The sequence below is a fragment of the Pelobates fuscus genome, chromosome 2 (genome assembly GCF_036172605.1).
Source record: "Pelobates fuscus isolate aPelFus1 chromosome 2, aPelFus1.pri, whole genome shotgun sequence".
Lineage (NCBI taxonomy): Eukaryota > Metazoa > Chordata > Amphibia > Anura > Pelobatidae > Pelobates > Pelobates fuscus.
The window spans coordinates 214,375,804-214,391,927 of NC_086318.1; the positions used below are offsets into that span (position 1 = coordinate 214,375,804).

The following is a 16,124-nucleotide window of genomic DNA, read 5'->3' on the forward strand; positions in this document are numbered from 1 at the left end:
AACTTTTCTGGAATATACATATTTTGGTACAGGTTTAGAGTGACCTAATTAACTGTGTTTGTTTAGGTGGAGTTGTCTACAGCATGTGGAACATAAAGGTTTTTGTGTAGTATTTTAGTGTAGATTGCGGTATTTCATTTACGTATAAAATCTAATTTTATATTATTAAAATAGAAGCTTTTTGTTTGTTTTACAGGATGATGAGATTTTTCACACGTTATATCTATTGTCATGCAACACTTACAATAAGTGAAATAAAGCATTTAATCGTGAAATACATAAAATTCCCTGCTGTATAACTGGAGCCTTTCTTTCTAGCCATGAATTTTGTGTATGTGTTTAAATGACACACACAATTATGATACTCTTGCTGTAATCTTTTTATTTATATATTTTTTTGTAAATATTGGTACTTTTCCTGGTTGCTGTATCATAATGTTGTTTGTTTTCTCCCGGCTGAGTGGGATTCTAACTGAAATATTCTCAATTTGTCTAGTGAGGAAATTGGAGCTGAGAAAGCAAACATTTTGACTGATCTGTATAGACCCTTTCTGGTAAATCAAATAAAAATCTAATTAAAAAAAAAAAAAAAAAAGCCATGATGCAACAACATTGTTTTGATAATGATTGTTAGCATAATTTAAATATATTTTTCTTACTATATTAAATCCATTTGCCTTCCCAAAATGCCCCAGCCATGCAAATGGTATTCCTGAATTCTACTCAACTCCTCATGTCCCAAATCCCTTGCATCTTGTATTTGCAATTACCCCATGGTCATGATCCTGTCTATATGTTCTTCCGAATCACCTTAGCTATTACAACTTGCAGCAGAATAGAGCGTTCTGCTGGGCCTGTGTGACCAGGGTTGTCTTTAGAAGTAGGACACCTTGATATGCAAATACAATTTGACTTGTTCATATTTTCATGCTGTGGTTGTATATCACAAACATTTACCAGCAATGAGAGAACAGAGGCTAGCCCAGCCCCATTTGTTGCTTTTTTTATTCCGCTCGTTCAACACATTTATGGTATTCTGAACTTCTATTGTTTTCTGAATTATGGGATTCATGGGGATATAAGACACACTTGTATATTTTGACTAGAAATATAGATAAAAAGATAAAACCTGTGCCATGGTTACAATACACTTTAGCTTATGTGTATAGGGCATGCACCATGTGTGACTGTGATCTGTGGTTGGTGAGAAAGCATCTTTACATTTTATCATTATTTTTTAAGCTTTATGTCATTCCATCACCATGCCCCTTATCACTGGTAATAAAGGTCGCTGTTGCTATAAATCCTCTAGTGTTCTGGTGGTAGAAGCTCCTGCTAATAAATCACCTGGTGGTCCTGTGGTACTATGGAGCCCCAGCTTGTACCTCTTGTGGGGGGAAGCTCCTATGACAAGCCCTGGCATTGTGCATAGTCACATTGGCATAGAAACCTGCAACAACGCTCTGACAGGCCGGGGATAGAGCATTTACTGGGCTCCCTCACCCACTGTAGAAACCTAAAATGACACAGGGAGGGAAATCTTTGATCAGTTTGTTACCCCAAATTTTAGAGTAAAAACTGTGCCCTATATTCCTGAAAAATATGGTAAATATATGTATGTATGTATGTATACATCTCAACATTTCAAATCTGACGCTACTAGCCCAATCTTAAATGTTACTTGCCACGGCTAGCCTGGGGAGTATACAGCACAGTCACCGTGGGTCATTTTCTACTGCTAGTGCTGAATTTTAACTTTGTATTACATACCTATCCAATACATTCTTGTATTTTAATATTTTATTGTTGGCTTGTTCTATAATTCTATATTTTGTTTTGTTATAATTAGATATACCTTATCATTAATAATAATGTAATCCAAAAGACAGTGGTAGTGGTTTTCAGGATATGTTAACCCATATTCTTTATTTTAGATTGAGTACCTTGTAATGATTCCATCCATTTTGTAGCTAGATTAAGTTTTATTATCCCAGGTATTCTTTCATTAACCATTTGTATATTGTTTCTATTAATTGGAGTTTAAAGGATCACTATAGTGTTAGGAAAACAAACTTGTTTTCCTAACACTATATCATCCTTAGGAACCCCCCCCCCCCCTCACCCACCCTCAGGGTCCCCCTCCCTTGGTGCTGAAGGGGTTTAAACCCCTTCATCCTCTTACCTTTATCCAGCGCTGGGCTCCCTCGGCACTGGTGACTCCTCCCTCACCGGCGTCCGCTCCTGAGTGGAGCGGAATGCGCATTCAAGCAGTCCATAGGAAAGCATTTTTTCAATGCTTTCCTATGGACGTTCTGCACGCTGGATGCGAATGCCACTAGAGGTTGGATTAACCCTGCAATGTAAACATATCAGTTTCTCTGAAACTGCTATGTTTACATCTGAAGGGATAAAAAATGGGGGACCTGGTGACTATAGTGTCCCTTTAATAAATGTACAGTGTTTATAAAAAAAATTGGGCCCTCCATTCGTTTTTTTTTTTTGTATGTTTTTTTTTTTATATAGTTTACTTAACCGCCATATATTTGAAGAGGCTGCATATTGTATATATTTTTTTAGATTTAGTTGCTCTTACCCAACCCCTTCTTTTTGTCTTGGTAATATAAACATTCCAAGATCATGCTATTAAAACAAACCTCTGTATACAACAGCTGTAATCCGTGTATTTATTGGTTTAGTACCATTGATAGCATCCCTGTTTAGTATATTCTAGTATAGGCTCTACTCAAAGTTGTTTACAATATACAATATATACAAAACATTTTCCATATAAGCCAGAATACTTGTTTGTTTTGTTTATTCATAAGCATTCTTTACCTGAAACTTCCGACCAAGTATTTCTCCAGTTTTTGTTGACCTACAACGTCTCTAGTTTGCCGAGTAGTTTTGAATTTGTAGTAGAACAATTAGTTCTTCACTTTGTTAAAGTACATGTGAAGGTCCTAGATGTAAAACTAGGATTTCAGGAGTGTAACCGTTCACATTGTGAAAACAACTAATCGGAATAACTCTTTACTGATCTAAAACAGACTAACCCATAGTCTCCACGCATCATTTACTTTGTACTATTGATGTGCATTGTGTTGACTTTAAATATGATGGAAAACTGAAAACCGCTAATATTTTACAGCAAACTGGCCAAGAAGCGCAAAGATGCCATGGGTAATGCACGCCAAGAGATGACACATATGGTGAATGCTATGGATCGGAGCTATGCAGACCAGAGCACACTACATGCTGAAGACCCTTTGTCTATTACTTATATGGACTCTCATAACTTCAGCCCTAGATGTAAGTATCTGCTGAATTAAAGTTTCTTCTAACTGCTTTTTATCAGGAATGCTTTCTCATAGTAGAAGTGGTAAGGCTACATATCCAGTTGGTCCATCTGCTCTGCGTTATAAAAGTAGCTCAATTTGATTTTTAAGCAAGAATTCTGTAGCAGAGGTTAGAACTGTAACTCAAACAGTCTTGCTGGTTAACCGGGCTAAATTTTACAACATGCACAGGGATTAAAGGACTGCAGGAAGTAGTGATTAGGCGACAGATATATATACACACACAGAATTGTATTACTCTAGATCACACTTCTCCTTGCGCCACCCATGCCACCTTGTCAGGAATGCAGTGATTGGCTGATTTGTCACCGACCTGCCAAAGCACGCTTGTCACCACACGTTTCAGTTTTGAGTAATTCATTAATACACATGTTCTGCATGTATATAAAGACTTAAAGTAAAATCACTCACACATTCATTTTTTACATGCGTTACTCAAGTTATTAGGATCAGAGCATGGCATTTTGCTTGGCTGGGAATTTATTAATGGGCTAATATAAGTGTTTGATGGATAAAGTACCCTGTTTGCCCAGAACCTATTAACTTGTATCTCTTGCTAATCTCTGTTAATGCTTAATTTATTTGCTTGAGGCTGAGTTTGTGCTCTTTCATGTGAAGCTTTTGTCATCATCTACATGATAATAGTTGGCTCCTCATTTTTGTTTTTCTTGTGCATTGAGAAATGAACCATAGAGAATGTACCCTGTATATATATATATGTATGCTTGTCTTTTACTAAAATGACTAAAACTGGAGGTAATGTATATCTTCATGAGCTTTGTTTTCCTGCAGTGCCCAATGATCCACTTGTGCCGACTGCTGTGTTAGGTGAGGACATAGTCTAGCATCTACACCAGTTTCTGCATGAGTTGTCTTGCATGCAATTCATGAGTCTGTCAACAGGAACATTGTGTCGTGTAGTAGTTTGCCAAAAGCTGTTTATTTATTTTATTTTTTATTTTTTTTATGTATACTCCAAAACATCACTGAGCCACAATCAATAGCATTGTTCTGAAACTATGGTTTTTATTACAGGAAGGTTGTACCTAGATAATGTTTTTTAAATGAAAATTTTGCATGCACACTGTGAATGTGAGAAGCCATATCAATGCATTCTGCTGAACAATCAGACTGTTTACATGAAGGATGTCACCTCCGGCACACATCAATGTTATGTACCTCATTTCTGGTGGCTCAAACGCAGTTTAGATTTTTTGGGGGAGGTTTTAATATGTATTTTTTGTCTGTATAAGGAGCAACAGTTGTTTTTGTTGGCCGTTTTGTTTTTCTTGTGAAGGGGAGGTACATTTAGTGGGTTCTAAGCCACCAGTTCTCAAGGGGGGGGGTTGGCGTGGTGGTATGAAAACTGTTTTGAAGTTTTTGTAGTTAAAATGATCAGATATTACTTATAATGTATCACATAACCACATATAAATTATAATTTTCATTGTTCCATTGTTCTCTCAAGATATGGGTGCTTTTATAATTATAGCTGTCAGTGTAGCACAATGTTTCTGTTTTAGAAACGTACACTGGGTATTATGGGTTTGTATTTGTTCTGTGAATTGTGAAGCCTTTTATTGCTATATTAATTTGAGAGGTTTACGTAGTTTGTCATTTTACAGTCTAATAGTTTTATTTCCCACACTACATATCACACAACCTCAGTTATATTGGCAAATTCCTCTATTCAACGCCATGTGGTATATCTGCATTTACCAAAGGATTTATTGTGTACCAAGATACTCCAGTACCTCTTGGCTTTCTAAGCAGATTGTTGTTGTGTTCAAAGAATAATGCTTTGCAGACAGAACATTTCAGGTTACATTTCTTATTTCACGCTTGTGATACACTTCATTTTCTTTTATCTCATTCGAAGTAAATAAATATACAGTATCAAACTATGTCACGGTATTTTCATCTTAAATAAGATTTTCATCTTATTTAACATAGCTCAATGGGAACATATTTTGTTAGAGATGCCTTGAAGATCTCTTTAATCTGATAGTGTCTATTACTTTGAGCTGCTTCTGTGGAGGCCTCCCTGGGTATTTTGTCTTTAAAAAAAAAAAAATCTACTCTGACCGAAGACCATAAGTACCAAATGATTTCTCTGAACTACATTGGCCTGGCCAACAGTGTTAGCTGATCAGTTTTAGCCGATCACCATTTCCCTTGGTGGTATAAATTGGTATGGCTAGAAGGAAGTGTGTAATCTCTGCCTTAGCCACGCCTCCAGTAGGGGCCAAGCTGTGGATGGCAAGGATCCCTTATGTATGTTTATAACTGTATGGAGTGACAATGCCAGAGGACTCCCGCGTACTCTAGCCAATCCAATAAGATGAAATGGTTATACTGCCTACAGTGTCACTTTGATCCTTTGCCATCTAACCTCTGGCCTATGTATAGGTGCTGCATGCTTGCACCACACACAGGTGTTCTACAACTATTTTTAATCTCTGTCTCTGCATTGCACACTGCCCAGATCACACAACTTTAAAACCAGGCCGTGAATAAACGGATAGCTGCCTCTTGTGTTATAAGTTAAACTATAGCTAAGGCAAAACTGCATATCCCTCGTAGCTTTTGTCCCATGTACCACTGAACTCTCTAAGTTTTATCTAAGCTCTGCTCATGTAAAATAATTTCTGACTATTCTTAAAACAGTTCTTCTGAAATAACAAAAAATTGGGAGAAAAAAAACCACAAGACAGTTTTGATATGTAGAACTAACAGTGCTGTGCAAATTATAGATGCGCTACAGCATCAAATTCTGCAATTTTGGTTACATCACAGAACATATGTCCAACTTTATTGATTTTCGTTTTCTCCTCTTCTGGCTGCAACTCAAATTATTTATAATATAGGTCATAATCTTTCATATGTAGATTTACATATTTTGCTACTGGGTAAATTGGATACATTTTTATGAACAGACCAATAATTGTTGGTGAGGATCATTTAAAAACACTAGTACGAACATATATATAAACATACACTAAATGTACAAAGTATTGGGACACCTGACCATTGCACTCTAAATACATAGACATTAATTTGCCTTTAATCCCCGCTTTAACAGAAGCCATAACAACTCCACTCTTCTGGAAATGCTTTTCACAAGATTTCGGAGTGTTTGTGTGGGAATTTTTTTATTTTTGTCCATTTGTGAGGACATGCTCTGATATTGGACGAGAAGCCCTTTTGTCACAAACTCCATTCCAGTTCATCCCATTGGTTTGTGAAGGGGTTGAGGTCAGAGCTCTGTGTGGGTCAGTCAAGTTCTTGCACCAAAACTCATCCAACCATATCTTTATAGACCTTGCTTTATGCACTGGGACACAGTCATGCGGAAATATAAACGTGTCTTCCCCAAACTGTTTCTAGTGTTGAAAGCATAGCATTGTCCAAAATGTCTTGGTATGCTCAGGTATTAAGATTTCCCTTCACTGGAAGTAAGGAGCCTAGCTGAACCCTGATAAACAGCCCCAATACCATTATCCCCCCTCCCTCCAAACTTTACAGTTGGAACAATGCAGTCAGGCAGGTAACATTCACATTGGCCTTTAGACTGCCAAACAAAAAAGCGTGATTCGTCACTGCACAGAACACGTTTCCACTGCTCCAGAGTTCAGTGACCGCATGCTTTACACTACTCAGTCCAATGCTTGGCATTGTACATGATGTGATGCATGCAGCTACTTGGCCATGGAAATCCAATCATTTTTATACTGATATTACAGGGACACTCCAGGCACCCAGACCACTTCTGCCCATTGGAGTGGTCTGGGTGCCAACTCCCACTACCCTTAACCCTGCAATTGCAGTTTTCATAAACTGCAATAATTACCTTGCAGGGTTAAGTCCTCCTAGTGGCTGTCTGCTAGACAGCCACTAGAGGGCACTTCCTGGTTCATAGCACAGATTATCTGTGCTATAGCGTTGCTGGACGTCCTCACGCTGGATACAGGTAAGTCACTGAAGGGGTTTTGACCCCTTCAGCAACCGGGGATGGGGGGTGGGAGGGAGAGGGGACTTGCAGTGCCAGGAAAACAGATTGTTTTCCTGGCAATGGAGTGTCCCTTTAACATCAGTGGAAGTTTGGAACTCTTCAGCTATGGAATTTGCAGAGCGTCTGTGAATTTTATCCACCATACTCCTGTGACTTTACGTGGTCTTCCGCTTCGTGGCTATGTTGTTGTTCATAAACAATTCCACTTTTCAAAAATACCACTTACAGTTGACCGTGGAATATTTTCCAGGGATAAAAGTGAGGTATTGCAAAGGTAGCATCCTGCCACACTTAAATTTACTGAGCTATTTAGAACGGCTCATTTGTTTCACAGAAGTTTGTAAATGCAGACTGCATGGCTAGGTGCTTGATTTTATACACATGTGGCAATAAGTCTGATTGGCACACCTGAATTCAATAATTAAATTGTGTTTATTTGAATACTTTTGTCCACATAATGTACATTAAGTGATTATTCATTGAGGTTCCACATCATATCACAAAAGTTTGCCATAGTTTTTCTGTATTGTATTCCTTAAAAACCTAGCACAGTATAATAAATAAGAAAATGCATTTTACAGTAAAAGTGTTTGAAAATTGATACTGGATTTGAATAAGAGCATGTCCATGTTCTGCTTGACATTTTTAGTTGTTCAGTTTTTCAGCTTTTACCCATAGTCATACACAATAATTGTGCCATTTGCTTTTAAAGATAATTGAGGTGGTATATTGTATTGAGCCCAACTTAACCAAGACTGTTATTATTAAAGTCAAGTTGCCCGTGATATCAATGTCTGTATCTGTGCAATATGTTCTGCTTTCCATCTCTTCTTCAGCACTCACTGGTAATGAGGCTGATTTGGCAACATCACATTGTCTAAATATGTGTGAATTAAATGGAGTAAGCCCTCAAAAGCAGGGGAGACCATATGGACTGTTGTTTACTTTAGCTCCATCAGTTAGTACACCATGTTAACCCCTTCAGGACGGAGTCAATAGTACACGTTCTGATCAAAACAAAACGTAAGCAAAAACTGGAATTTGCGCTATATGTCTGTTCAACCGTAATTCACCGCTGTCACATTAAGTGCACCCACACTTATTATATATAATTTTATTCAGGAGAAGCAGGGCTTTAATTTATCATTAACTATTCATATATGGAACATAATTTATCATGAATCAAAGTTTTTTAAAAATGTGAGAAAATAATGTTTATTTTTAAATTTGTAGTTCCGTCTGACATTTTAACTGTGAATGTCATAATACTGTTAGGTTTTACTGCAAAAAAATGCACATATTTGTAATCAGCGATGTCTCACAAGTACAACAGTACAGATTTTATGGTGTTTAGGAAAGTTACAGGGTCAAATACAGAAAGTTCAATTTTCAAATTGAAATTTGCCAGATTAGTAATGTTACCTTTGAGACGGTGTGGTAGCCCAGGAATGAGAAGTACCCCCATAATGGCATACCATTTGAAAAAGTAGACAACCAAAGGTATTGAAAGTGGGGTATGTTTAGTCTTTTTTAGTAGCCACATAGTCACAAACACTGGCCAAAGTTAGCGTTCATATTTGGTTTTGTGTGAAAAAAGCAAAAAACTAATATTTGGCCAGTGTTTGTGACTAAGTGGCTACTAAGAAAGACTGGACATACCCCACTTGCAATACCTCGGGTTGTCTACTTTTGCAAATGGTATGCCATTATGGGGGTAATTCTCATTCCTGGGCTACCATACGCTCTCAAAGGCAACATAACCAATCTGGCAAATTTCAATGTCAAAAAAATGAAATGCAAGTCTTATATATGACTCTCTAACTTTCCAAAACACCATGAAACCTGTACATGGGGGGTACTGTTATTCTCGGGAGACTTCATTAAACACAAATATTGGTGTTTTATAACAGTAAAACATATTACAACAATAATATAGTCCATAAAAGTGCCGTTCGTTTGTAAAAAATGCAAAAAACGTCACTTTTACTTAAAATATCATCGTTGTAATACAATTTACCAGTTTGAAACACTAATATTTGAGTTCAGCGAAGTCTCCCGAGTAAAACAGCACCCCCCATGTACAGGTTTTATGGTGTCTTGGAGAGTTACAGGGTCAAATATAGTGCTTGCAAATTAAATTCTGTGCACTTTCTCCCTGTGTTGTCAGGCATGTCAATCAAATTTTAATTAATCAAATCACCTAATTATGTTAAAAGATTACTTAAATACACACGTAGAATTTTAATATATATGCATTTATAGGTATTTAAATTCTACGTGTATACTAATGTAATCTTTTATGTAATTATATGTATATATATATATATATATGTAGTAAGGCCTTTTGGCCTGTGTTTGTGGGAGGGGCGTATGACACACCCCTTCCCTACTTAAGGGACACCCCTTACCTGGCTCCATACCTTCGAGGTCAGCGTTGCATCCTGAATCCACTTCCGGTTCACGGACGGCGCCATCTTGCTTTCGGAACTCCGCGTTTTTTCTTCAGTGTTAGCTGTGTCCAGGAACTCCTTACAGGTCTTTCCACGGCCAGCCACGCACAAAAACCCGGTCTTCTTCGCTGACTGAGTCCCCAGGACTTCTAAAACGTAAGTCCGTCGCCCGGATTAATTCCCACGGCGTCGCAATCATTATTCAGCCTTACTTTACGGCCACACGCTTTACGGCCAAGTCTCAGGCGAATTTAACCCTCTGGTTTCCGGAAACCAATGTACTGAGTATGTAGCATTCGGATGCTTTGCTTTTCTCCCTCCTTCACTTCAGTTTTGCTATTTACCATGTTATAAGACTTTTTAGTGTCTGATATTAGTATTATCCGTTTTAAATATGCTGTTTATAGTTCATTGAGTACACAGTCTGTATTTTATATACATATAATGATCAGAGCATACACTTCCTAATTTGTGCTTTCATATTCATTAATTATACTTAGGTTAGGGCTCTCTGTATTATTAGATCTTGATATTAATCTTGGTATACATATACATAGTCTTGCTTGATTAAACTTTACATTATTTTGTGTACCTTCCACCAGCACTTAGAGAATTTTTGTTTGAAACAACGGGTTTTGTTCCTGTTGCAACACACCATGTACACTTCTATTACATGGCACGTTTTCATATGCTGACTTTTTCTTTATGTACTCAAATTACATACACAAGAACTCAGATAATTAATCAGGAATAGGTATAGTGTATATATATGTGATAAGGTTTCTCTAAGTTATTTGTGTATATTACGTTGTCACTACCATGTACACCCGATTACATGGCACGTACAATTCCTGACCTTTCTGCATATACTCAAACGATATATCGTGTATACAGAACTCGGTCCCAACATCACACACTTTCGGGATTGAATCACACTTTTGGTTTAACCTCTCATACGTCAACTTTTTCTGCATATGGTCAATTTTCATATTTTATAACTCACCCAAACCATCTGTCGTTTTGCACCCAGACTTATATAATCCATACCGGATAAATCACGTAATACTCCCTGCACTATGATTACTACAGTAGCACGGCCATATATATTTTTAAATTGGTCACCATGTATACACATTATACGTAGCCACTACAAGCTAATCCCTGCGTTACGGTTTTTCTCCATAACAAATCAGGCTGGGTACTACCTTACTCTAAATTGTTCCCCTTCAACACATACGGTTAATAAAATCAACCACAGCATATCTAGTCTACGTTAGTATCACAGGATCCATTTCTCATACTATCATATCTATTTCTACCCATTTAGGTTTATCCAGGTTTTCTATACCTTACGCATCATATACGTATACATACTATCAGGTACGTAAGCCTGCTCACATATCACATACGTTCTCCCTAAATAGGACATAGAGTACTGGCAAGTTAGGGGTATAGGCCCAAATAGGTATCTCCCTTCTTGGCATACCGCCTATAGTTTAGAGGTCCGCGAGGCCAACACCCCGCCTCAACGTTTCGGAGGCAAACACCCCTCGAGCCACACGTTAGTTAGCCGCCTCGCAAAGTTTAGAGAGGGCGTCACCTGTCACTCCCTTCCCCTGTTTTTCTTTTATTGTCACCGAGAGGCCTACGAATTCCTGCCACTACGATGGGTGGCCTCAATATTCCCTCGCGCCAACGCATAGATAGAGCCTCTCATAGCCACTTGGCAAATAGCAGGGCCTCACCTGTCACCAAAGGACAAGATTAATTTTTTCGCCTCACACGGCATAATTAGCCCGCCAGTACATCCCCTGGGTTTCAACACTAACGGTATATTTTCTCATCTAGTATGTCTCAAGAAGGGGTAGAGGATTTCTCCATCCCGAGCACTCCGGCTAGACCAAACACCCCATCACCGGAAGAAGACATGGCTAGTCCTGCATCATTCAGGTCCTGGACAATCCCTCGCATAACTAGCGAACTCAGGAGGCGACACATTCCTTTCCCCGCTACTGCCAGGAAAGCGGAACTATACAAACTGTTGCACACCTCAACTGATAACTCTGATGCAGGGGAAGGGACTAGCCAGTCTAACCCGACAGATATACATGGCATGCTTACATCCCTCATGTCATCCATGGGCAAGGTCAACTCCAGGCTGGAGAAACTGGAATCGGTCACCACAGCCCTTACCTTGGCTGGGTCAGCCACTGTGACCCCTCCGCCACTGGTCGAGTTGCCACTAGTTTCTCCAGCCACCACCTCTGACGAGCAAGAGGTTAACCCTGCCCATATGATACCTGAGCACCTTAAGAAAGACATCCTGGAAGGTAAAGATGTCAACTTAGCTGCACTACTAATTGCCTCCCAGGATGTGGTGGAGCATAAAACTTATGCGTATGAGGATATTTCTGTGGTGGTCAAGTCCAGGGATGCACGCCTAAACAGGAAACTCACCATCCCGGAATTTGTGTTGGCTTTTGGCATCTACCGGGATGTCATATGTGCCGTTTACTCACACAGGCGTGAGGAATTTGACATGTATATGCACAAGCTGGTGGACCTGGGCAATAAATATGGTGGATCGGCATTCTACGATTACCATAGATCTTTTTCTGCAAAAGTGTCAGGCGCCTTCTCACAGTACGGGACAAGGTCCAACTGGAGTAAGATAGACACAGTGATTTTCTGCAGACACTTTGCAGGGCTAAGGACGCCGGCTTGTGCATACTGCTCCTCCATGTCTCATTCGGCAAATTTTTGTCCCACCACTGCTAACGAGCATACCCACGTGCAAGGACCTAGCTCCGCTGGTCCTACGGAGAAAATAGCTAAAGACAAACTGGGTAGACCTATCAAGTTTCTGGGCAAATCCCAGATATGTAATAACTTTAATGTTGGTACATGTAATTACAGCGGTTGTCGTTTATTGCATATATGCTCAAAATGTTTCAGGGCACATGCAAAAATCATGTGTCCCAATAAAATGTATCCCAAACAGTACCTAACGTCTATCAACATATCCCTACTTGCGACATTTCTGTCACAGCATCCATCTACACATTTAGTAGATTTCATAATCTCTGGTCTATCAGAAGGATTCCACACAAGTATCATACATATGCCTTCAGGAATCCTGGAATGTCCAAATCTACAATCCGCCCAACACAACCCTACAGCTGTTGACACACTCATAGCTAAAGAAGTGACAGAAGGTTTCTTATTGGGACCTTTTCAATCCCCTCCTTTCACTACATGGAGGACAAACCCTATCGGGGTTGTCACAGGAAAATCTTCCAACAAGCAGAGACTTGTTATCGATTTGTCGGCACCACACACCTCTACCACTCCTAGCCTCAACTCCCTAATACCATCGGAGGAATTTTCCCTGCAATATTCCACTATAGACCACGCCATTACGGCTATCTTACAGGCAGGAGTCGGTGCATGGCTCAGCGAGACCGACATAACAAATGCATTCAAACTACTAACAATCCACCCCACACTGTGGCACCTACATGGCATCAAGTGGGAAGGGAACTACTACTTTTTCTCACGACTAACTTTTGGTTCTAAAAGTAGTCCAGCCATATTTGACACATTTGCCGAAATCCTATGCTGGTTACTACTCAATATATCCAGATGCCCTACAGTCATACATTATCTGGACGATTTCCTAATGGTCAAGGAGAATTCTTCCCCTCCCAGTAGCCTCAAAGAAACAGTCAGCCTATTCAACCAGTTGGGGGTCCCAGTCTCCCCTACCAAGACCGAAGGCCCAGATACCATCATCACTTTCCTGGGCATCATGCTAGACTCGGCCAACATGCAAGCTAGCCTACCACGCACTAAGGTAGAAAACATCCTGACAAACATCAACCTCTATATACAACTACGCACTTGCAACCGCAAAGAATTACAATCTTTACTGGGGTCACTCAATTTTGCCATGCGTATTATACCTCAAGGCCGTGCTTTCATCTCACGTCTCCTCAGCATGTTCCCACTGTTTCTACATGATGCACACAGATTATCCCTAGATACCCAAGCCACGGCAGACCTTCTCATGTGGAGAAACTTTTTAACCTCCTGGAATGGAAAAAGCATGTTCCTCCCTCAATTGTCTGACACTTCTCCTACTGTTTGGACAGACGCGGCGTCTACCACAGGTTTTGCAGCGATATTTGGGAACGAATGGCTTTGGGGTAGCTGGCCTTCAGAGGGTGCAGGACCTGGAGTGTTTTTTCTCTACCTCAGCTCTTTTCGAGATCTATCCCATCGTGGCGGCTGCCGTGGCATGGGGACATCTATGGACAGGTTCATCAGTCAGGTGTTACTCAGACAACCAAGCAACCTGTTCCATTATTAACAAAGGTCGCTCCAACTCCCTTACTATCATGAGATTTTTGAGGAAACTCACTTGGTTGGCAGCATGTCATAATTTTTTCTTGCATTGTGTTCATATTCCAGGTATTTGTAACGAGGCAGCTGATAATTTGTCTCGTTTTAAATTCCAGGCCTTTCATCAACTTCTCCCATCAGCCGCGCTCACAGCCACGGCCACTCCACTGTTCCATCAGCTAGTAATGGACTAGACGTTATCATGCAACATTGCAGAACTTTGTCCCAACTAGCTCTATCTACAAATACCAGGAAAACCTACAACAGAGCCTTCAGTTTATTCAAAAGATTCCTTTTGGAACACAACATATTACAACCATTCATCATGACATAAGACACCCCTTACCTGGCTCCATACCTTCGAGGTCAGCGTTGCATCACCCTCCCACCCACACCTCTTTATCAACTCCTTTTTCTTACATTTCTTCTTGGTGGGCCCTCTTTATTTTCAGGCCTACCTAATCGTCGGTTCCGGCACACCACAACCGACTTGCTACTTTTATACCATCCTACACTTATTAAGGTCTTATTTCTCTTTGCCATCATGAGCCCTTCACACAAATATATATATATATTTGCGGTTATTTGCATTTTATATATAGATATATAGAGAATGTCATTCTAAGTGTATTTTGTTACACATATATATATATATATATATATATATATATATGAATAACAAAATACAGTTAGAATGAAATTACATATGAATATATAATTTATATTAAATTTTGTTTCAATATTTTATTTATTTATTATTGTAATTATATGTTTTTATATATATATATATATAATATATGTGTATATATCTATTTTATATATATATATATATATATAATATATGTATATTATATATATGTAACGTCATTCTAAGTGAATTTTAATACTGATATATGTACTTATATCAATATCAAAATACACTCTGTATGACGTTACATATATATATTTATATTTTTATATTACATAAATTATTATATATTACATATATATATTTATATTTTTATATATATATATATATATCAATATAAATATATTTATTTTATTTTATAACATGTTTCTTTATTTTTTTTTTTTTTACAGATCCCACCAGCAGGGGGACTGTCTGACATTTCAGACAGTCCCCCTGCTGGCAGATCCACAGCCAGCTATAGGGGGCCATGTGATCGCTCTTTGAGAGCGACCACATGGCCCTCGGGGGCCTGATTTGCCGTGGGAGGGCTGCCTGGGCTGTGAGGCAGTCCTCCCGAAGCGGAGCGCCGGGAAGCTAAGTAACCCGGGCGCTCCAGGGCACAAAGCCGTTATGGCGTTCTATGCCGCCGCAACGGCTTTAAAGCCCACTTAAAGCGGGACGGCATAGAACGCCGTAACGGCGTTAAGGGGTTAAAAGAAGACGCCCTAAGATAATAAACCTGGGGTATTTTGACTCTTTTCATGCAACCATTTTACCACCAATCTATGCCAAATTATTATTATTATTTTAAATCTGTGATTGTTTTGACACACAACTTTGCTGGGGGGAAGGGGGGAGAGCTTGGGGCAGAGGGGGGCGAAGGGGGGAGAGCTTGGGGCAGAGGGGGGCGAAGGGGGGAGAGCTTGGGGCAGAGGGGGGCGAAGGGGGGAGAGCTTGGGGCAGAGGGGGGCGAAGGGGGGAGAGCTTGGGGCAGAGGGGGGCGAAGGGGGGAGAGCTTGGGGCAGAGGGGGGCGAAGGGGGGAGAGCTTGGGGCAGAAGGGGGCGAAGGGGGGAGAGCTTGGGGCAGAGGGGGGCGAAGGGGGGAGAGCTTGGGGCAGAGGGGGGCGAAGGGGGGAGAGCTTGGGGCAGAGGGGGGCGAAGGGGGGAGAGCTTGGGGCAGAGGGGGGCGAAGGGGGGAGAGCTTGGGGCAGAGGGGGGCGAAGGGGGGAGAGCTT

General features: G+C 40.0%; 1 protein-coding gene across 11 annotated transcripts in view; it reads left to right on the plus strand.

Moving 5' to 3' along the window:
* PTPRK (protein tyrosine phosphatase receptor type K) overlaps positions 1–16,124 on the plus strand; it is a 405,796-nt gene that overhangs the window by 345,928 nt on the left and 43,744 nt on the right. For 10 of the 11 annotated variants that reach the window (XM_063443155.1, XM_063443159.1, XM_063443156.1 and 7 more), the window contains one exon: positions 3,149–3,309. In XM_063443155.1, the coding sequence (XP_063299225.1) occupies positions 3,149–3,309 (161 nt within the window). Of the gene's footprint in view, positions 1–3,148; positions 3,310–4,148; positions 4,185–16,124 lie in introns of all 11 variants that reach the window. The other variant, XM_063443164.1, reaches the window with a different exon arrangement.